At 44.2% G+C, this 24,347-nt stretch overlaps 1 protein-coding gene across 3 annotated transcripts in view; it reads right to left on the bottom strand.

Moving 5' to 3' along the window:
• The window catches only part of TRIM37 (tripartite motif containing 37), a 146,190-nt gene extending 122,869 nt beyond the window's left edge, over nucleotides 1–23,321 (bottom strand). For all 3 annotated transcript variants that reach the window (XM_073665373.1, XM_073665372.1, XM_073665371.1), the window contains exons 1-4: nucleotides 22,947–23,321; nucleotides 10,818–10,919; nucleotides 4,581–4,621; nucleotides 1,102–1,218 (exon numbers count right to left, since the gene is read on the bottom strand). In XM_073665373.1, coding sequence (XP_073521474.1) covers nucleotides 1,102–1,218; nucleotides 4,581–4,621; nucleotides 10,818–10,919; nucleotides 22,947–23,105 — 419 coding nt within the window. In that variant the 5' untranslated portion in view covers nucleotides 23,106–23,321. The remainder of the gene's footprint in view (nucleotides 1–1,101; nucleotides 1,219–4,580; nucleotides 4,622–10,817; nucleotides 10,920–22,946) is intronic.
• Nucleotides 23,322–24,347: the final 1,026 nt, after the last annotated feature.

The raw sequence follows: 24,347 nt of genomic DNA on the forward strand, positions 1-24,347 counted from the left end.
GCCTTGTCCCAACTTTTTTGAGATGTGTTGCTACCATCGATTTCTCAGAATTTTTATTTTTTTTTTTTCAAATAAAAACAGAAAAATATTTAACTTCACCTTTTGATCTGTGTTCTATTGTGAATAAAATATGGCTTTAAGAAATTTCTAAATCATTTGTTTTCTTTAAAATTTTACAAAGTAACCCTACTTTATTGAAATTGGGGCTGTAGATTTAATACAAAAAAAAAAGTAGGCCGACTCCTAGTAAACAATACGCAAACTATTTCAAATGGTACATTTAAAAAAAAAAAAATAACCACATATATATTGTTCAGTATCAGGATGAAATTGTATTATCTAAAGCAATGACTGACTATCTAAAAAATAATTGCATAAAAATGAACACAGAAATGTGTAAAAACTTAGCTGCAGCTCACGTCCTCTAGGACATGAGATACATCTGAAGGCGGGGAGAGTGAAGCCAGCGCTAATTGGCAGCAGGGATCACGTGACAATGTCATGCGAGCCCTGGGAGAGTCAGTGCCGACACCACTGGAACAGTGCCGGCACGGGTATTATTTTACAAGAGAGAAACAGAGCTAGAGAACGGGTTAGCCAATGTGCACTTCATTACATGTAACCAATTTACTGCACGAAACTCCTGTATCCTATACAGCCTGATCCCCCCTACCTTCTTTCAATGTGACTTTTTTCACTTTTCTGAGTACCATTTTTATGAAATGTTTTAGATTTTCTAAATTTACTATTGCATTCTGCTACAGTGTATGGCATCTGTTTTCTGGTATACAATTTAAGATTAATAAGTAAACAGTAAAATATTGTATGAAATAGAAAATACCCTCGAATGCCAGATTGGTGTTTCATTTTAAATATTATTTTTGCAAAATTGATAAGCCAGTCTATTACTTATTGACTGGTAATGCCGAGACTGTCTTTACAGACTAAAAAAAATGATGATGGTTGTTTGTTTAAGGGGGTCTTTAAATGATCTGCATTAGTTTTGATAAGATGTCCGGCATATAAGAGGGCAATTATATAATAAAGGTCGAACAACAAGAAACTACAAAACAGGTGTTTAAAAAGAGTCCTTTCACTTACTTGTCCTTCTCATTTTCTTCATGCTTGTTAAGGCTGCATAACTGTAGTGTGTCCAGTCGTTGTGTTACTTCTTCTGCCCACCGACAATTAACCAACTCCCTGAGCTGCAAGGGGGCTCTAGAGGGAGGAAAAAAAAAAGGTTAATAAATGTCATGTTTTAAGAGAATGGGCCTTTAGGTTGCTAATATGCAAACTGCATGGGGATCGTATTGACCCAGACAATTTTTTTTTGTCTCCCCATTCTTGAAAGAGCCATAACTTTTTTTTTTCTTTTTTTTGGGGGGGTGGGGTGAAAATGCGAGAAAGAAAATCCCTGCAATTCTGCATTGTTTTTTGCTTTTTTTGAGTCTTGTTTCTATGGCGTTTATTGTGCTTTAACTGTGACCTGCCAACATGATTGTCAAAGTCATTAAGATTACAGAGATAGGCAAATGTATACAGGTATTTAAAAAAAATATATTACTGAAAAAAATATTCAGAAAAGTGTTTGTTTGTTTTTTTATATACCATTTTTGGGTATTTATAACATATTGATCACTTAATTAGAATTTACTTTGTGGGGAACTGCTGCGGTGACTGGAACAAAAAAAAAGTAAATGTGGTATATTGATATATTTTTTTGCTTTGTTCTCGATGTTTTAAATAATTTTATATCTTGATAGACTGGACTTTAATGGATGCAGCAATAGCAAAATATATTTATTTTAAAACTGGGATGTGATTTAAACTTTTATATTTTATTTTTAACTTTAGGGGTTTTTTTTAGTCCCCCTATGGGACTTTAACGTACGATAATTTCATTGCTTAGATTATATACTGCAATCCACAATATTGCAGTATATACAGTAGCATAAATAGTGGTCTACTTTGAAGCTCAGCTTATAGTTCAGCTTGAAAGAAGGATAAAGACGACAGACACGGGGGAAGCCCCCACTTCAGCAGGCCCCCAGCTGCCATAGAAATCATTTAAAATCAGCCAGTGAGCTGTGATATGGAAGTCCACATAAATGTGACTTAAAGGGGGTTCTCGAAGAATGTAATAAAATGACCCCGGAAAAGTAATTCAACAGGAAGCAGGTCCTAGTCACATGACAAGACGGGCTGCAGTCTGAAGAAACATGGATCCTGATGTCCCAACAGAGAGGAGGTGTATCGTCTGCATACATACCTCCATGAATCGAGACTGGTCGTGACAGGCAGGAAAAGAAATAAATCTTCTCCTTGGCTAACTGGGCACAAAGGCTTTCTTCTACAACATCAGTCCATCTGCTGAAATCTCTGTGCTCAGTCAGCTGAGAAGAAGATTTATTTCTTCTTCAGATTTTGTGGTATATTATGCCTGATGAAGAGACCCGAGTAGTCTCGAAAGCTTGCAATTTGTTACCATCTTTTCAGTTAGCCATTAAAAGGTATCAACCACTGAGGACACTCAAATCTAAATATTTTTCTATCTACTGGCTAACACGGTACAAGAATATATATTTTCCCTATTTCTTCTACAACACAATTTTCTTGCAGATCACTGGTAGGTGTGCTTTAGATAGACACCAGTCCTCTGTCAGCCGAGACACGGGTCCATTTTAAAATAACTTTAAAACCTGTTGACCTTTGAAATGTAACAATAAAATAGAAGGGGAAAAAAAAACAGTGCGCTCGCTGTCAATATATATATATACACATACACACACAGTACAGACCAAAAGTTTGGACACACCTTCTCATTTAAAGAAATTTCTGTATTTTCATGACTTTGAAAATTGTACAGTCACACTGAAAGCATCAAAACTATGAATTAACACATGTGGAATTATATACTTAACAAAAAAGTGTGAAACAACTGAAAATATGTCTTATATTCTAGGTTCTTCAAAGTAGCCACATTTTGCTTTGATGACTGCTTTGCACACTCTTGGTATTCTCTTGATGAGATTCAAGAGGTAGTCACCGGAAATGGTCTTCCAACAATCTTGAAGGAGTTCCCAGAGATGCTTAGCACTTGTTGGCCCTTTTGCCTTCACTCTGCGGTCCAGCTCACCCCAAACCATCTTGAGTGGGTTCAGGTCTGGTGACTGTGGAGGCCAGGTCATCTGGCGTAGCACCCCATCACTCTCCTCCTTGGTCAAATAGCCCTTACACAGCCTGGGGTGTGTTTGGGGTCATTGTCCTGTTGAAAAATAAATTATGGTCCAACTAAACGCAAACCGGATGGAATAGCATGCCGCTGCAAGATGCTGTGGTAGCCATGCTGGTTCAGTATGCCTTCAATTTTGAATAAATCCCCAACAGTGTCACCAGCAAAGCACCCCCACACCATCACACCTCCTCCTCCATGCTTCACGGTGGGAACCAGGCATGTAGAGTCCATCCGTTTACCTTTTCTGCGTCGCACAAAGACACGGTGGTTGGAACCAAAGATCTCAAATTTGGACTCATCAGACCAAAGCACAGATTTCCACTGGTCTAATGTCCATTCCTTGTGTTCTTTAGCCCAAACAAGTCTCTTCTGCTTGTTGCTTGTCCTTAGCAGTGGTTTCCTAGCAGCTATTTTACCATGAAGGCCTGCTTCACAAAGTCTCCTCTTAACAGTTGTTGAAGAGATGTGTCTGCTGCTAGAACTCTGTGTGGCATTGGCCTGGTCTCTAATCTGAGCAGCTGTTAACCTGCGATTTCTGAGGCTGGTGACTCGGATAAATTTATCCTCAGAAGCAGAGGTGACTCTTGGTCTTCCTTTCCTGGGAGCCAGTTTCTTTGTAGCGCTTGATGGTTTTTGCAACTGCACTTGGGAACACTTTCAAAGTTTTCCCAATTTTTCGGACTGACTGACCTTCATTTCTTAAAGTAATGATGGCCACTCGTTTTTCTTTACTTAGAATTTGTATTATGGCAAGAAAAAAGCAGCTAACAGTCTATTCAGTAGGACTATCAGCTGTGTATCCACCTGACTTCTGCACAACACAACTGATGGTCCCAACCCCATTTATAAGGCAAGAAATCCCACTTATTAAACCTGACAGGGCACACCTGTGAAGTGAAAACCATTTCTGGTGACTACCTCTTGAAGCTCATCAAGAGAATGCCAAGAGTGTGCAAAGCAGTCATCAAAGCAAAAGGTGGCTACTTTGAAGAACCTAGAATATAAGACATATTTTCAGTTGTTTCACACTTTTTTGTTAAGTATATAATTCCACATGTGTTAATTCATAGTTTTGATGCCTTCAGTGTGAATGTACAATTTTCAAAGTCATGAAAATACAGAAAAATCTTTAAATGAGAAGGTGTGTCCAAACTTTTGGTCTGTACTGTGTATATATATATATATATACACACACACACACATATACACACACACACTGCATATTACATCATATCCATCTATCTATCAACATACATATACACGCACACAATTTAAAAAACACTACGCGTTTCGGCAGCATCCAACCTTCTTCAGGTGTATGAGTAGTATACACAATAAATTATACCTGCAGTGGGGGCACTGAGCTCTTTGTTCGGTAAGCCATCTCTGTAAACAATAAATAGACATTAAAATTCATTTTAGAGCAATGGTTAAAAATGATCACGATGACAGGTTTTTAATTAAAATATTCATGTTTGCTGCATTTGCATTATGTCTTCTTTAGCTAATGGAAAAAGTATGGACATAACTAGTCTTAATATTCCCATTATGTGTGACGATGCTGTGGGCGGCAGGTACATGACAACTTATGATTTTACAAACTACATTGAATTGAGGAATAGCCGTTTGCTGGAATAGGACTTTACAGCAGAACAGAATATAGATGTGTAGATGGTAACAGACGGAGGAGGAGAACAATGACACACATACAATCTTCTACAGCGCTCATCTACTTCTCAAAGCCACATATTAAATAATGCATTGGTACAGATTCGTTTAAGTTTCAGCTGTCAAAAACCATCTGCTAAGTATCATAAGGGGTGTAACCTGAGATCTGTGTATGGAACAGTTACCATTGTACGTATACAGTACATTTCCAGTGCAAGCTTAATCCATCTGAAACTGAAAACCTACTTTTTGGGTAAAGATCTCAATGACATTAATGAAATTTAACACTTGAAGAGGTTATTACTGTGATTGGTCATTTTTTGCATTGAAAAGTATGGGTTCAACAAAAGACTTTCATAGTCAAGTAAAACTAGAGAGGCCAGACTGGTTGGTGGAAAGAAGGGCAAATGGTACATATATTTATTTTATATACTATTAAACATTAAAATTGTAATACCAAGAAGAAAGAGTTGTGGAATTATGAAAATCACAAAATTGATAAGACCTGTTTATGATAAGCAAATGATGAAAAATTTGAAAATAAAGTTTAAAAACTATGTCAATTTATTGCATGTGCAGAAATACAAGTACTTACTATACATTATGTCATGCTATCAATAAGATTATTAAAGGTTGCCTGAGGAATGCTCTTGTACACACAAATCATCAAGATTCATCTCTCTTTGGAACTGCTGAACAATGATGTTTCCCATCAAGCCCATCTGGGACAAGTCCGGAGATGCTTTAAAACCATGGCACTTTTAGGCCATGCATGCAGCCCACACTAGCACCAGCAACATCCAGCTTTCAGTTGTGTGGTTGAAAAAATATTCTTGGGATACATTGGAGAAAATGGCGGTACCACTGGTTCCACTACCAATTTAATATCACACAGTTAGTTTACCTTGAATGAAGACTAGAGGGGTCTGGCTACCGTACATTATGCCATAGGACTGGTGTGATGTTCCCTTGTGAAGGTCTTTTTATAACGTTGCCCACATGGTCTCCAGACCAATCTCCAGCTATCATTGTGTCCAAGACACTTGTCTGAAGAGGTCTCATGTCTGAAGATGATAGACCTTCATTCCAGCCTCCTATGCCTTCTGTCTCTGCACCTTGATAGCCTTTGAGAGGTCTAAGGTCAATAAATGGGTCTTAAAGAGGGAACGTTACACCAGTCTTACTCACAGGATGTCTTCAATCCAGGTACACTAACATCTCAGCATTACATTGATTTGGTCACAAAACCAGTGGTACAACCATTTCTCCAAAGTGTCCCAGGAGCCATTTTTCAACACGACACCAGGCCACAGGTTGCCCGTGCTACTGTGAGCAGCCTGCACAGCCTAAACGTGATACCATGGCTTTCAACATCTCCGGACTTGTCTCTCATCAAGCTAATCTAGAACATCATTAGTCGACAATTGCAAAGGGAGCAATACACCTTTTTACTGACATGAGGTATAAGAGAATAGCATCCCCCGAATGGGTTAAGACGCAGCAGCTGTACACTATAGCTTAAACCCTGCTGCATCAGCCATGATCAGCGTTGCCACCGACCATGGCCATTTTAACAATCTAGACTCTGCTGTCAATAGTGAAAGCAGCATCTAGATGGTTATCAGAGCATGGGAGCTCCCTCTTTAAAGCGCACCTGACATCAGGATTGTGCTCAGTAAACTACATGCAGCGTCAGGTGGGCGACATTACACTGATTAAAATGATAAAATGATGGTCATTGAACCTTCAGTGACCTGTCTCCTATTTTAAATACTGCGCTTCAGCAGTTCATATTGTGGTCTTGGAAAAAAAAAATATATATATATTATTATTTTTTTTTTGTATAACTCCAGCAAAATGGCACCCGCACAGTAGCAGCTACCATTTGCCGATATATGCTACTGCACACGCGCAGCGGCCATTTTGTTGAAGCATAAAAAAACCGTAAGCTCCAGCAAAATCGCCATGGCACATGTGCAGTAGCATATATTGGCAAACAATAGCTGTTACTGCGCATGCGCGGGCCTTGGCACCATTTTGCTAGAGTAAAAAAAAATTTTTCAAAGACAACAATATGAATTGCGCAAGAGCAGTGTTTAAAATAAGAGGCAGGTCATTAAGGGTTCAATGACGGTCATTTAAGCCACAATTATGAATATGAGAACAGAGTACCAACGAAAGTCTCGCCCACAGGCCACCCCGAAGCACCAGAATCGAATTATCTCCAAACTGCAAATAAAGATTAAACAAATGCAGGACGGATTTCATCAACCCAGGAATTATTTTAGTCAGTGTAACGTCGCCCACCTGACACTGCATGTAGTTTACTTAGCACAATCCTGAGGACAGGTGCGCTTTAACCACATTGGCACCCTGAGATTGTGTGGTCCTGATAGTTAACAAGTAGTGTTGAGCGATACCTTCCGATATCAGGAAATATCGGATCGGGCCGATACCCAAAAAGTATCGGATATCGCCGAATCCGATACTGGAAACCAATGCAAGTCAATGGGACACAAATATCAGAATGAAAATAAACCCTTTCTTTCCTTGTAGGTTAATTCTACATGAAGGAAAACAACTAACAATAATGTAGAATGTATTGGGGGAGGTGGTTGCCCAAATCGATGGGAACAGTGCTCACAGTGAAACATGAAAAGCCGGCAATTCAGCAGCGGCATACACCGGCACCCGACAATTTATAACAGAAAGAAAAAAGCATCACACATAGATTAGATAGATAGAAACATGTCAGTCACATATATAAGAAGTACAGTGATAGTGTTGCTTACTGTACTTGTCATTTAGTGTTAAAATAAAGGATTTATTAAAAAAAAAAAATTGGCGTGGGGTTCCCCGTAATTTTAGTCTCTAGCGGAGGTTAAGCAGACGGCTGGGGCAGATGTTTGAAGCCTGGGAAGGGGGTAATACCCACAGAGCTTCCCAGGCTACTAATATCAGCCCCCAGCTGAATACCTAGCCTTTACTAGCTATTAAAATGGGAGACCCCCCCCCCCCCAAAAAAAAAAAAAATGACATGGGGTCCCCCCTATTTTAATAGCTAACAAAGGCTAGGCAGACAGCTGGGGGCTGATATTAATAGCCCAGGAAGGGTGCCATGAATATTGGCCCCCTCCCAGGCTAGAAACACCAGCCGTCACAGAAATGGCGCATCCATAGGATGCGCCAATTCTGGCACTTAGCCTCGCTCTTCCACGCTGCCCTGGTGCGGTGGCAGGGGGTAATAGGGTTGGGGTTCATGTCAGCGCCAGCTGCCATGAAGCCCAGGTTAGTAATAATGGGCGTCTATAAGACACCCCCATTACTAACCTACAAAGTGTTAAAAAAAACACACACACTACACCGAGAAAAAAATAATTTGAAATAAAACACACCATTTTATTTAATTCTTAGTTTACTAAAAAAAATAGTTACCAGTCCACGCTGATCTCCCATGCACAGCTGTCACATCTGGAGATGAGACAGCTGTGCATGGTTGCTGTAAGCTCACGCTGCCGGGAACACGTCCGCTCCCGGCAGCGTGAGCCCTGACTGAGGTCACCGGAGTGCATTCAGTCAGCGCAGATCCGGAGACATCCTTTACGGCACTGCTGTACCGTGGGAATTTGCCTGACCTCCGGCGAACCCGCTTATGCAATGACGGGGCTGCTTTACGGCCCCGTCATTCTAGCGGCGGCAGCGGTTCAGAGCGGTCACATTCTATGTGGCTGCTCTAAACTGGAGATCATCGTGGGACACTCGTGGACTACTACAGAGGGGTAAGGATAAGGTTGTGGTTTATTATTTTATATTTTATTACAGGAGATCGATGGCTTCGGGGAATTAGGTGTCTAGGTGAGTATAGGTGTATTTTTTTATTTTTTACTTTATTTTAGGTGGCGATCGGCGGTGACAGGTAATGTATAAACTAATTTATTTTAGGTAACCACTGTCCACCAATGACATGTATTTAAAATTTATTGGGGACACAGAAGGGCAATTTAAATAGCAGGATCAGGCTGATGGGAACTACTGCTCCCATCGAGCTGATCCTGCTGGCACGAGTGGACGGGGGACAGACATAGGCCGATGGGAGTAGTAGTGTCACATCGGCCTATGTCTGCCTGCACGCACACACCCGCAGACATCGCACAGACACCCACACACACCAATCATGACGGGACTGATGGTCTGCGAGGTGTGGCTGACCTGTGGGCCGTGGGAAAGTTCATGTGAGTTCATGCAATGCAGTGAAGCATGAACTCACACGAACCCTCTGAGGTCACCGCGGCGACTTCAAATGAACAGCTGATCGACATCACCTGATACCTCAGCTGTTCATTTGAAATAACCGGCGGGAAAGTGCAGCACAAAACGGGAAAGCCGGCGGTGAAGTCTTTTCATTGCCGGCTTCCCCGCCCGGGTCCTCCGCTCCCCGCCCGGTCCTAACTTACGATCAGGATGGGAGGTGGCAAGGGGAGCGGAGGATTGGGGTGGGAGGCTGCGGGGAAGCGCGTATGGGGCTGAGTGATTGTTTAAAAGCTGGCGAGCGGTAAAAAGCCACCGGCTTTTAAACAATCAGGAGAATTCTCCCACGCTGGGATGGCATTGAGATGACAGGCTGGATCGCAGCTGAGCGCTGCCATCCAGCTTGTCATCCTTCAGAGACACTGCAGAGAGCAGGCATTATGGGAACTTCCGATTCCGGTATCCGATATTGTAAAAATATCGGAACTCAGTATCGGAACTCCGATACCGCGAATATTGGCCGATACCCGATATTACAGTATCGGAATGCTCAACACTATTAACAAGGCAATCTAATGCCAAATAACAGCCTTAGAGTGACCTGTTAAGTTAGAAACATTTCAGTGACAAAAATATTTTTTATTTCTGTCATTCCACTTTGCATTAATTTATGAAAAGCACCTGAAGTGTTTAAAAACTATGCAACATCATTTTATTTAATATGTTGAGGCATGCTGTTTTAAAAATTGTATCACTTTTTGGGGGGGTTTAACAATAACTAGGTCCCCCAAAGTCACTTCAAAACTAACTAGGTCCCTAAAATAATACATTTTGTAAATTTCCTTGAAAAAAAATAAAGTCCTGTTCAGTTTTTACACCTTTTATCATCAAGAAATAAAAGGACAATTGGAATATGGTGCTGATGTACGGTAGACACCAGGTAAATGTTATGTATTAACTATTCTATTCTGTGTTGTATGACTAGCTGGATTTGCAAAAATAAACGCAAAACATGTCGACCTAAATTTATGAGTAGCATAAAGTACAACGTGTCACGAAAAAAAAAAAAAAAATCTCAATCTCTGGGAAATGTTAAAGCATTCCAGAGTTATTGACACATAAATTGACACTTCAGATTTGAAAAATTTGGTTTGGACACTAAGGCGTTAATGATTTGCGCGCCCAAGTGCATTCAGGGTGGGAGGAACATTCTTCAGACAACCATTATTAAACTCTTTTATAGCATGACAAGGCGTGTAAGTGCATGTATTACTGAGTATGACACTCGTTCGGTATGGAATAAAATGAGATATTTTGAAAATGGGTTTCCATTTGCTAATTAACATGTCTGCAATCCTCATAATTCCATGACTTTTCCTTGCAACATATAGATGTTTTGTTTTTTTATAAACACACACCAAACACACACCAAACACACACCAAACACACACCAAACACACACCAAACAGTCTGGGAAAAACTGAAAATCAGATGCTATCCATCCAATTTGTTGTTCCTATTGTAAGATTATTTTTTTTATTTTATTTTTTTAATTAGCCACTTCCATTTGATGGGAAGTAGTAACATCTGGAGCATGAGTTCTAATAACACATCAGGCAAAACAAAGCAGAGCCAGCAGGATGCCCTTGGAAATAGCAGCACTTACCCGAATACAGCTGAAGCAGCAGAGCTTGGAACAATGTGGACAGAGGCGGGCATCCCTCAGCTTTTCCATGCAGATGAAACATCTGAATACTTCAGCTATGCCCTAGGTAACAAAGAGTGACAAAAAAAATAAGAATTTATTAGCTACAATTATTATAGAGTTCAAATAAATGTACGAATATCTGCTTAGTAAAAATATTTACGTTAAATCTTAATTTTTTTTTTTTTTCAAAACATCAATAGAATATACACAGAAAATAAGTTTTATAAATTAGGAAGAAAACTAAGCTGACCCATGTACTTTTTCCACAGATTTGCTTAAACTGTCATGGGTCTGCACTTGGTTCCGCAGCATACAGATGCTTTAGCACAGCGTTTTCAATAGAGAATCTTAGTTGTTGGTATAGATTGCCGTTTTTCATGTCTCATGGAGAGGATATAATTGATTACGGTACATCATTTAGGCTGGGAGAACATGGGAAGCTCACCCAAGACATGGACCAAAATCCCTCTTAGTTTATCATGTTTAAAAAACACACGATTTCTGAAATCGAATAGCTTTTGCTGATCATAAAAACATCTTATTTGCATAAAAAAAAAAAAATGCTGCAAAAATGCTGCATGTGAACATAGCCTCGAATGACTGCTTTTACGCGCTTACTTCTTTTAGTAGCAGCTCCTGCATGTGCATGCTCATACAAAAGCTGAGTGATGCTGCTTGGAGCAGTCTACTTGTGAGTCATCATTAGGGGAGAGTCACACGGCCATATGAATCAGACGAGGATTGCAACACAATGCTTGGACTGGCCGTTGGCTCTCCCGACAGGTGTGAGATAGCATGGATTTCTATACAGCTGTCACGCTTAGGCTGAGAAAGCTGACGGCCAGTTGGAGCATCATCGTCCAAGTTATACGCCCGCGTGACTATCCCCTAAGAACTACAATTTGTATGCCAGAGCAAAGTCCCTGGCAGAGGAGAAGTGCGGAGCAGCTGGGTTAGAAATTGAAGAGGGGGGTGACTCATGCAGAAAAAAAAAAAAAAAAAGACTTCCAGTTTCTACATAGAGAAGGGCTGCCCAACATGAGGCCCGCTGGCCCCATGCGGCCTGCCAAGAGGTTTGTTGTGGTCCACAGGATGCGGGAGACACCGGCTCCCTTTACTTCCTATATTTAATTGCATTTGCGTCTTTCAATACATTTGAACTCTGTGACGCCGGAATTAAAGCAGAGCAGCACTCATCAGCCCTGGACCCAATGTGAGCGGTGTGATGACGTCAGCATGCTACTAACCTCATCACACTGCTGCTGTCACCGAAAGGTGGCGAGGGCACAGGAAGCACTCCAGAAGGAGTCGGAGATGAATTGTTCCATCATTTTAGAAGTGGGGGCCATGGGGAGGATTTTGTGCTACTTTCCAAAACATATTATGGGACATTAGGGGGCACAATACAGCGATGGGCAGGGACATTGTGGAGAGGGACATCGTGGAGAGGGACATATTTTGTGCAGGAAGCACAATGATGGGCAATTATTTATTCAGAGGTGCAGCATGGAAGATATTTTTATGCATGGAGCAGTATAAAGATCCTTTTATTTCTAAGGGGACAATGTCAGGATGTGAAGCAGAAGAGCAGTGAAAAGGGAAATCTGGAGAGAAGAACTGTGGGAGTAAAATCTCACCATGGTGTCTGTAATACATGGAGACAAATGAGTTGGAAAAGACTCAAAATAGAGAAGCCGTCACCTATAAGATAATTGGATGTAAATGTTTATTTGTGATTCTGCTTGTGTCTCATCAGTACTGTGGTTTCTGTATGGTCCGCAGTCTGAAGATGGCTGGGGACAACAATTCCCAGTATCTCCTTACCATTAAGGACATACTGGGAGTTGTAGGTTCAAGCAATACAATTATATATTGGGCTGACCTGACACTTCAATTGATCATTGTACTAAGCTTGGTGCTATCTACATGTACTAACCGTGGTTCTGGCGTCGCACTCATGTGCTGATGGTGGTTCTGATCTCGTGTATATCTAGCAATCCATAACGTGCTTCATGACTATTTTACAACTTAAAAATCCTCAAAATTTAGAGATTTGAGATTATGAGGACGATTTGGAGAGTTTCTGCTTAAAAAAAAAAAAAAACAATTTAACTTAGCTTGCGTTCACACTCATTTTTTTTGGAGTAGAAACTCTCCAAATCCTCCTCAAATACTCAAAACTTGGTTCTGGTTATATATTCATGCAAGTAACCCTTTACATTTTTTTGCAGCCCTTTGGATTGGTTCGGTGTGGCAATGTGACCTTTGGACCAAAACATGTTGTGCATCACCAACAGAGCTTAGAAGAATTCAGCTAGTCCGTTTTTAATCACATGACGTCATAAACTTAATGGAAAAGAGAAGAATTAACTGAGAAGAAAGGCAAAATGGGCAACTGCAAGTACACAGTGCTATATAATATGATGACTGCAATATATTAAGAGGATAAAAATTTTGATAGGAAGAGTGCTTCTGATCAGGAACAATAGGTGGCGCCTGTAATATAAACATCAAAAGATTGTAAACTTCAGTAGGGTTGAGGTGTCCCAAGAGGCATTAATAGCCATAGCAATACCAAGAACAAAAAAAAAATGTGCCAGGTCAATATAATTGAGACAAAGTAAATTTTATTGAATACAAAGATATAAAAATATATAATAAAATTCCAAAATACAAATACACACAGAGAGGATGGTGGGTGAGTCACTGTAGGAACCCCAATGATATATAATTTCACAGTTATAGGGTGACCCACAATCATAAGTATATATAAAAAGGTATCAATTAAGTGTATAGTATATAAGTAGTCACCCAACAACTATGACCATGTGCAATGGACATAGAATAATTAGATAGAATAAAGTCTACAGGTACATGTAGAAAATGTATGCACATATAGTATAAAAATCTGAAAACGTAGTCACCCACCAAACACCCGAAGCGCGTTTCACAGTTGCTTCATCAGGGTTCTACCAGCCTCACAGTTTAAGAAGCAATGATATAGATCAGGAGTGGGCAATTATTAATTTTCTCAAGGGGCAACATGAAACCGTGACTGTTGTGGAGGGCCAAACCAATAGGCTGAAATTAAAATTGTGTTCAATATTAACATATAAATTATTTTATATTAATATTGAGCAGAATTAAAGGGGTATTTCCCATCTCAGAGATCCTATCCCAAACAGTAAATAGCTCCAATTAGCTATGTAGTATAGTTCTTCTGATAAGATATGTCACTTACCCCATATGCAGGGCATTACAGTATCTTAGATATTCATGATACTACCACTAACATTATATGAGTGGTCGTAACCATGGATACCTAAGCTACTTCAATGCCCTGCACAAGGGGTAAGAACTATACTACATTTCTAATGGTAGATATTTGATTTTATTAATCCTACTACATATTGGGATAGAATCTCTGAGATGGGAATACCCCTTTAAGTATGCTGACATCCCCTATACACAGCGTGAGCTCCCCCCACATAGCCTCCATATACACGGCGTGAGCCCCCCCCCCCACATAGCCTCCATATACACGGCGTGAGCCCCCCCCCACATAGCCTCCATATACACGGCGTGAGCCCCCCCCCCACATAGCCTCCATATACACGGCGTGAGCCCCCCCCCCCACATAGCCTCCATATACACGGCGTGAGCCCCCCCCCCCACATAGCCTCCATATACACGGCGTGAGCCCCCCCCCCCACATAGCCTCCATATACACCGCGTGACCCCCCCCACATAGCCTCCATATATACAGCGTAAGCCCCCTCCCCCCCACATAGCCTCCATATATACAGCGTAAGCCCCCTCCCCCCCACATAGCCTCCATATATACAGCGTAAGCCCCCCAACATAGCCTCCATATATACAGCGTAAGCCCCCTCCCCCCCACATAGCCTCCATATATACAGCGTAAGCCCCCACATAGCCTCCATATACACCGCGTGAGCCCCCCCCCACATAGCCTCCATATACACCGCGTGAGCCCCCCCCCACATAGCCTCCATATATACGGCGCAAGCCCCCTCCCCCCCACATAGCCTCCATATACACCGCGTGAGCCCCCCCCCCCCCACATAGCCTCCATATACACCGCGTGAGCCCCCCCCCACATAGCCTCCATATACACCGCGTGAGCCCCCCCCCACATAGCCTCCATATACACCGCGTGAGCCCCCCCCCACATAGCCTCCATATACACCGCGTGAGCCCCCCCCCACATAGCCTCCATATACACCGCGTGAGCCCCCCCCCACATAGCCTCCATATACACCGCGTGAGCCCCCCCCCACATAGCCTCCATATACACCGCGTGAGCCCCCCCCCACATAGCCTCCATATACACCGCGTGAGCCCCCCCCCACATAGCCTCCATATACACCGCGTGAGCCCCCCCCCACATAGCCTCCATATACACCGCGTGAGCCCCCCCCCACATAGCCTCCATATACACCGCGTGAGCCCCCCCCCACATAGCCTCCATATACACCGCGTGAGCCCCCCCCCACATAGCCTCCATATACACCGCGTGAGCCCCCCCCCACATAGCCTCCATATACACCGCGTGAGCCCCCCCCCACATAGCCTCCATATACACCGCGTGAGCCCCCCCCCACATAGCCTCCATATACACCGCGTGAGCCCCCCCCCACATAGCCTCCATATACACCACGTGAGCCCCCCCCACATAGCCTCCATATACACCGCGTGAGCCCCCCCCACATAGCCTCCATATACACCGCGTGAGCCCCCCCACATAGCCTCCATATACACCGCGTGAGCCCCCCCCACATAGCCTCCATATATACAGCGTGAGCCCCCCCACATAGCCTCCATATATACAGCGTGAGCCCCCCCACATAGCCTCCATATATACAGCGTAAGCCCCCACATAGCCTCCATATACACGGCGTGAGCCCCCCCCCACATAGCCTCCATATACACGGCGTGAGCCCCCCCCCACATAGCCTCCATATACACGGCGTGAGCCCCCCCCCACATAGCCTCCATATACACGGCGTGAGCCCCCCCCACATAGCCTCCATATACACGGCGTGAGCCCCCCCCCCACATAGCCTCCATATACACGGCGTGAGCCCCCCCCCCCACATAGCCTCCATATACACGGCGTGAGCCCCCCCCCACATAGCCTCCATATACACGGCGTGAGCCCCCCCCCACATAGCCTCCATATACACGGCGTGAGCCCCCCCCCCCACATAGCCTCCATATACACGGCGTGAGCCCCCCCCCCCACATAGCCTCCATATATACAGCATAAGCCCCCACATAGCCTCCATATACACAGCGTGAGCCCCCCCCACATAGCCTCCATATACACAGCGTGAGCCCCCCCCCACATAGCCTCCATATACACCGCGTGAGCCCCCCCACATAGCCTCCATATATACAGCGTAAGCCCCCTCCCCCCCACATAGCCTCCATATATACAGCGTAAGCCCCCCCCCCCCCCCCACATAGCCTCCTACACACATGGGGAAAAAAAAAAAATACTCACCTTGCTCCCGTTCCCCCGGCACTCTTCTCCTGTCTCCAGTGCACTGACTCTGCACAGGGCACAGCTGGCGGGATGAAATGACGTCATTGCGTCAGCTGTATCACACTGACTGATGGAAGAAAGGGCCAACGGTCCCGTACCCAACCAATGTATGCACCGCTGTCTGCATAAAGAGGATGCGGATAGCGGTGACAGCAGATTAACGGCAGGCATGGTGCGGCCCCAGGGCAACACTTTGCCCAGGTATGATATAGATGATACAAAGCACATCTCAAAAACTCTCCTATTGAAGTCAAGTAACTTTTCCATTTACAAGTCCATAAGGTTCATGCAGACTGCTGTAAAGCAAATAACTAAATGCAATGAACAGCATTTCCTGCACTGTAGTTGCACCCATAATCATGTACAGACACTAGAATTAAGAAAATGTTATAAAAAAAAAAAAAAAAGATACTTAAAAAAAAAATTTTGTATTTGGTTAGAATTATTAAAATACTAGTGATATATTCCCTTTAAAATCAGCACCAGAGCCTTTTCGTGGTGGAGCTCTGAGCAGTGCTTTTTTGACAAAAATTACCAGAACACTGAGAGGCTCCATTATTATAACTAGCATCAGTCAAAGTCCATTTAAAGGGAACGGGTCATGTGCCTCATGCGACCAAAACCAAAGACAGGTTCCTTAGTTTAAGGCCGCGTTCAATATTTGGTGAGCTTTTTACATCAGTATTTGTAAGCCAAAACCAGGAGTGGGTGATAAATACAGAAGTGGTGACGTTTCTATTATACTTTTCCTCTGACTGTTCCACTCCTGGTTTTGGCTTACTAAAGCGGCGTGCCCACGTAGCGTTTTTCAAGCGTTTATGCTGAGGAATTTCCGCAGCGTAAACGCTTGTTAAACACTAGGTAATCCGCACCCCATGGTCCCCAATGGGATTCCGCAAGTTCTATGCACATGTTGCGGATTTTTCCACAGCGTTTATGCTGCGTTCAAAAATCCGCAGCATGTTCATTAATTCTGCGTTTCCGCAAGCGGAATTGCCTTTTGCAATGCATTAAAAAACGCAAGGCAATTCCGCATGTGGAAAACGCGGGATAAACGCACGAAAAACGCGCAATAATCGCGTGCGGAATTCCGCATGCATTTTCCCGGGAGAAGACTTGCAGAAATGAAGCAGAAATTTTCTGCTTCATTTCTGCAACGTGGGCACATAGCCAAATACGGAGGTAAAAAACTCAAATACTCAACGTGTGAACGTGACCCGAGACATGTTTTGCTCTAAAACGCTAGTGTTTTGCTTTTTTTTTTTTTAAATATGCAAATTGCCTCTTCAGAGAGAAGGACTAGAACTCAAGCGCCACCTATAGGAAGTAGCACTCCTACAAGTCAATATCAACCCTTTAGTAAGCCTTGCCATATGACTTAGGATAAACGCCAAATCAGAATCTCAATTTGCAGACACGGTGTTTCGGGGGTATTGCCCCTCCTCAGTGCAAATTATGAGATCTGATTTGGTTAGGTGAGAGGCTAAGACTGGGATCTAACTGGTATGTTTTCTCCTTTTAGAGAGTGACATGACAGGTCTGGCACGCCAGTATTAGGAGGCTTAAAAGCCTTACATGCTCCTCTGGGAAATTAAATATGCAAATGGTCTCTTCAGAAAGGAAGGAGAGACTCCCTCTGGTGTTTAAGCCTCCTCATACTGGCGCTTTTTTTTAAAGTAATACAGGAGTAGGCAAAGGAAGACTAAGGGTATGTTCCCACGATCCGTAGCCGCCTGCGGTCCCTAGGCTTCTGCCCTCATATGCAAATGAGCGACGGCTATTTTTTTTTTCTCCACATGTGGACTTCCCTCATAGATGTTAGTCTATGGGGAAAGTCCACTAGCGGACCCGCAAGAGAAATTGACATGGTGCGGTCTGGAAAGACGCGCCGGATGCTAGTTTCCGTGGTTTTGTGCCGCAGGTGCAGAGACGCATAGTGGACATGGGATTTTTAGAAATCCCATCCACTATGCTGTAATATCTGGACGCTGCATAACACACAGCAGCTCCTGATCGTGGGCACATACCCTCTGTCATCTGGATGGGTTCCTGGCCACTCATATCTGCCTTACTGTCCAGCATTTGGCAGCATGAACCATCTTATAGGTTCTCTTTAAAAACTGATCTGGCCAAGTGTCATGGGATTGTTACAAACAGAAACTATGATGCTGACCAGGACCTTCCCTTAACAAAGAAATGTCTTGTATGGTTTCGGGATCAATGGTGACATGCAAATGCAAGAATGTTAAGAACTTAATATTGCCGCCTGAGGATAAAAAGAATATAGTCTAATTAACGTTGTGACTACTGCTCTGTCAACCAGAATATATATATATTATATATCCACATCATCACGGCTAAACAAGTCATAGTTATTACTGGTCTCCAAGTCCAACCAAAATGGTTGCTAAACTTGTGTTCACAATACATTCATATAGCGCGTGCCCAATCTGTCCAGCTGTATTCCATTATTATAATAAAGCTGGGAAAACAGGAAAGTCTAAAGTAATTTATAATACAAAAAATACTACACAACAAAGTCACAGTAGTGTCTGCAACACTATGGACACCTCTGCAACCATTATTATTCCTCCAATGCGCTCAAACTACAAAATGAAGAGTCTTAAAGGGAATCCGTCTCCAGGTTTTTGCTCCACCCTCTGAGAGCAGCATAATGTAGAGAGACAAAGACCTGATTCCAGTGATGTGTCATTTACTGGGCTGCTTCCTGTCATTTTGATACAATCACTGTTTTATCTGCTGAGCTCTGTATAACCCCGCCCACACCACTGATTGGCAGATTTCTGTGTACGCTGTGCCTAGGCAGAAAGCTGCCAATCAGTGGTGAGGTGGGTTATGCAGAGCTCATGAATATACTTGACTACCTGGCAGCAGGTTTACTCCTCTAATGATAATATCCTGCCGTGATTATAAAGAGTACACTAAGCCCAGAAAGTGACACATCGCTAGAATCAGGGTCTCGGTCTCTTCATTATGCTGCTCTCAGATCAAGTTGCCAAAACCCGGAGACAGATTCTCTTTAAATACTACCATGCATCTACAGTTGCTATGCAACCCTATGTGTCTCCATGGTTACAACCCAAGAGGCAAACACTGTATAGTCCGATGCTACATTTCTGACTTACAACTTGCTAGTACTACTGATTTATGCAGCTTGCAGAAACAAGTGTGATTACTCATGTGAACACTTAAAAAAAGAAATAACTAAATAAATAAAAAATAATTTGCTTTTGTGTCACCATATTTTGAGAGCGGTGTTACATTGTATATGTCAACAAAGCTTTAAAAAGGCTCAGACTGCGTTACAAGCCGTACTTTTATTGGTATATACAATGGTGCTTTATAAACACCAATCAATATAATTGAGAATTCCAAATTTACATTTTATATATTATAGCAATATTTATTAGTTCCACCATGGGGCCTGAACATGCAATCCTTTGATCACATAGACACTGCACTAGCATATAGTTAGTGTGGAGTACAGTCTTTGGTGTAAGGGCTCATGCAGACGTCTGTGCAAATCAGTCTGAGAATGTACGGCTAATGCACAGACTGGCCGCCCGTCTCCTGACCGCAGCGTGCCAGCTTCATGTATCTCTAATAGGTGTCACACTCTGGTTAGGAGATTAGCACCCAGTCCGTTCCCATCTCAGACCGATTTGCACAGGCGTCTGAATGAGCCCTTATTCAGATACCAGTGTTTCACGTATGCAAAAAAACTGTCCAAGTGTCATCAGTGTTCTGGGTCAGAGTTTGATCAGAGTGTCGGTTTTTACCATCAGTGATTTTCATTTATAAATAAATCATGATACTTCTCCTGTACATTACAATGTTAATCACGGACAGCAGACGGACTGTACACCGATGCCATCCGGGTGCTGTACGTGATTTTCATGGACCCATAGACTTACTTTGGTCATTTTTATCCATGAAGCCAGTAAAAAACAGACATGTCTCCATGATTTTTTCTAAATGACATTTTTCGCATGCACAGTTCTGCAAAAAAACACGGATATTTGAACTGCCCCATAGACTATAATGGGTATGTGTTCTATCCGTGAAAGTCACAGATGAAACTCATACGGTACGTCTGAATGAAGCCTTAGACTGTCAGTGTTACAATGGCAGGTGACCAGCCTCCAGCAGGATCCTACACGACAATGGCAGACCTGTAGGCAATTGCCAGAGTGATCCATCGGCACCCTTTACAGACCACCAATTAGGACTGAGACTCTCTGCATCAAAAGATTAATCCAATTTTCACTACAGCTGCCCAGCGACTTCATTGATTATTGCCAAGGCAAGACACCTGGGAGAGTGTGTGCAAAGTTCCCTCACCTGCCTCACATGTATTATGTAGCACCCAAGGGTTCAAAGCAATGTACAATGAGAGAGATTTATCAATAGCATCTACTTCTTAGTGTAAAGTTAAAGAGGTTGTCCACTACTTTTTTATTGATGACCCTTCCTTGGAAAAGTGCATCAATGTCAGATCATCCAGGGTCCGGTACCCCACCCCCACCAATCAGCTGTTATCGTGTAGGGGCAGCCGGTTGGAAGTACTCACTTGTGGACCTGCTCAGTCTTCCGATAGTGGCCACCACAGGGCACTGCACATCCGCCTCCTATTGATTTAAATAGTAGGCGGATGTGCAGTACCAAGCCCGGCCACTAGCAGAAGACGGCCAGCACCGCAAGTGAATAGTTCCAACCACCACCAACAGCTAATCGGTGGGGGCGCCAGGTGTCGGACCCTGGATAAGTAGACATTGATGCCCTATCCTAAGGACAGGTCATTAATAAAAAAAAAAAAAAAAAAGTAGTGGACAACCTCTTTAAAGTTCATTTACACTATGTGATGATAGCCAACATGTGCTCTAGTTGGCAGCCATTTAATAGCCCATATACACAGGCTGACTGTGCTTTATGTGTAATAGATCAATAATACATCGCTCAGTATAGGCTGCCATTGTTCTCAGCAGCCCGACTACCGTTTACTCACGACAATGTGCTGTTTAGATCAACGATCATTGGCCAAACCGAAAAATCATTTCATCTGACAAACAAGCGTTTTGCTCGTTCGACAGGTGATTGGCAACCTGTCTAGACTGCACGATAATCATGAAATGCACGATCATAAACCTTATAATCGCTCAATGTAAATAACCCTTTAGGGTCTTTGCATACGTTGAGTTTTTTCGGCACAGCTTCTGTCACAAAACCTGAAGGATTTCTAGATTCCTTAAGTCTCATGCACACATTGATTATTTTTTTCCTGGCAGATTTATTTCTGTCTATGCTTACTTTTTTGCTGCAGATTTCACCTATACTAATAAGTGGGGAAAAAAATCCAAAACAAAAACATGAGAGATATAATTAAAAAAAAAAAAAAAGGCAGATCAAAAAGTGTGTATTTTACACAGCGCCCTTCCTGCCAACACATTCGGATTTGCAACAGAACTTTCTGGTTTCAGTCCTGACCGTGTGCATGATGCCTTAGACCAGGGTTCCCCAACTCCAGTCCTCAAGGCCCACCAACAGGTCATGTTTTCAGGATTTCCTTAGTATTGCTCAGGTGATAATTCCATCATCAGCACAGGCAATAGTTACATCACCTGTGCAATACTAAGGAAATCCTGAAAACATGACCTGTTGGTTGGCCTTGAGGACTGGAGTTGGGGAACCCTGCCTTAGACCACACAGTATTACTAAGTACCAGATTCATCAGTGGGTCTCGCTGGCTGATAAATGTGGCTCACTAGACTGTTTTAGCTCCTACCACCTATAAGCCGGCTAACTTTGAGCCAGAAATCTGAGCCATAGTTTGTGCCCATGGGGGTTGCACACTAGATCACGTCTTGCCCTTTTCCCCGACGTACACTGTAACGTTGCCATAGGAAACCATTCTATGATGGAGGCTCGGTGTGTCTTTCGGCCTCCGTCTGTCCGGAATGCGACTGCGTAATGTTTGTCTACTTGTATAGGAAGGTACAGCAGACTGCACTATACAGAGGACCACTGCCAGGACACATACACTGTGCAGGCCATGGTCCTCATGGTGGACAGGTGCTCTGGCACCCATCCTGACTGTGCCCATTGGTGGGCACCGAGCCCAAGCCCTCCACACCAGGGTCACCCTGCAGTGCTGCTGTAAGCTCAGCCATTGCAGTAATCACTGCCCTCATATCGATGCCCTAATAACTGTTGCATCAATGGGCAAAACCCCCCAGAAATGAGGCCGTGTGTCCAAGCAGATGGCAGGCTGTACCCGCTGCACCGTCACAGAGCTAGTGGTCTCCATCGCCCTGGCACAGCCTAGGGAGGGCAGTGTGTCACCCACTAGCCACATGGGCTACAGAAATCAACCATATAAGCAGAGTGCCTGGAGGCAGTGCACAGTGCTGAGCCACAGTATAGGGAGGCGACACCAGCCCTGGCCCGGTCCTGCCCCATCATCTGGACAGACAGCTGTCACTGCCGCCCCTCCCCCTCACCTCCACGCTCTGCTCGTCCATCTCCTCCAGTTTGGGCTCCCTGATCTTGCAGTACTGGAGAGATTTCTTCCTGGACCTGAAGTAGGTCAGGTACTTGATGGTGCTGCACAGACAGGTGAGGAAATTATCAGTAAACCGCCCCCTTTCAGCTGCAGACATGCAGCAGCCGGGGAAGGGAGAGTCGGCGGTGGTGGATGTACGGTGCTCGTCCCTCGGTGCTGTGTGCGGAGAATGGGAGCAGGAAAACAACAGCGCGAACGTTCACATCCCGGCCGCCATATTGCACCGCGGCTCGTTACTGAGAGACGAGCGACGCCGAGGCCGAGCGAGCCAGCCGGGGGCGGGGCCAGTGACGTCAGCGCGCCGGCGCCCGAGCTCGGCCCAGGGGTGTGCACAGAAAGGTGGGAGGGAGGAGGTGATGCTGCTGTGGCCAGCCAGTACCTCCCCATGGAAGTGTATGGGGCACTGAGACTATACACCTGGTGATGTTGCGGTGGCGGGAGGCGGCTGTGGGTCAGCCAGTACCTCCCCATGGAAGTGTATGGGGCACTGAGACTATACACCTGGTGATGCTGCTGTGGCGGGAGGCGGCTGTGGGTCAGCCTGTACATCCCCATGTAAGTGTATGGAACACGAGACTATACACCTGATGATGCTGTGGTGGCGGGGGACGGCTGTGGGTCAGCCTGTACATCCCCATGGAAGTGTATGGGGCACTGAGACTATACACCTGGTGATGCTGCTGTGGCGGGAGGCGGCTGTGCGTCAGCCTGTACATCCCCATGGAAGTGTATGGGACACGAGACTATACACCTGATGATGCTGTGGTGGCGGGGGACGGCTGTGGGTCAGCCTGTACATCCCCATGGAAGTGTATGGGGCACTGAGACTATACACCTGGTGATGCTGCGGTGGTGGGAGGCGGCTGTGGTCAGTCTGTACATCCCCATGGAAGTGTATGGGGCACTGAGACTATACACCTGGTGATGCTGCTGTGGCGGGAGGCGGCTGTGGTCAGCCAGTACATCCCCATGGAAGTGTATGGGGCACTGAGACTATACACCTGGTGATGCTGCTGTGGCGGGAGGCGGCTGTGGTCAGCCAGTACATCCCCATGGAAGTGTATGGGACACGAGACTATACACCTGGTGATGCTGCGGTGGCAGGAGGCGGCTGTGGTCAGCCAGTACATCCCCATGGAAGTGTATGAGACATGAGACTATACACCTGATGATGCTGCTGTGGCGGGAGGCGGCTGTGGTCAGCCTGTACACCCCCATGGAAGTGTATGGGACACAAGACTATACACCTGGAGATGCTGCGGTGGCACGAAGCGGCTGTGGGTCTGTGTACATCCCCATGGAAGTGTATGGGACATGAGACTATACACCTGGTGATGCT

This window comes from Phyllobates terribilis, unplaced genomic scaffold (assembly GCF_046119375.1).
Source record: "Phyllobates terribilis strain yellow unplaced genomic scaffold, ASM4611937v1 Scaffold_2__4_contigs__length_985480577, whole genome shotgun sequence".
Lineage (NCBI taxonomy): Eukaryota > Metazoa > Chordata > Amphibia > Anura > Dendrobatidae > Phyllobates > Phyllobates terribilis.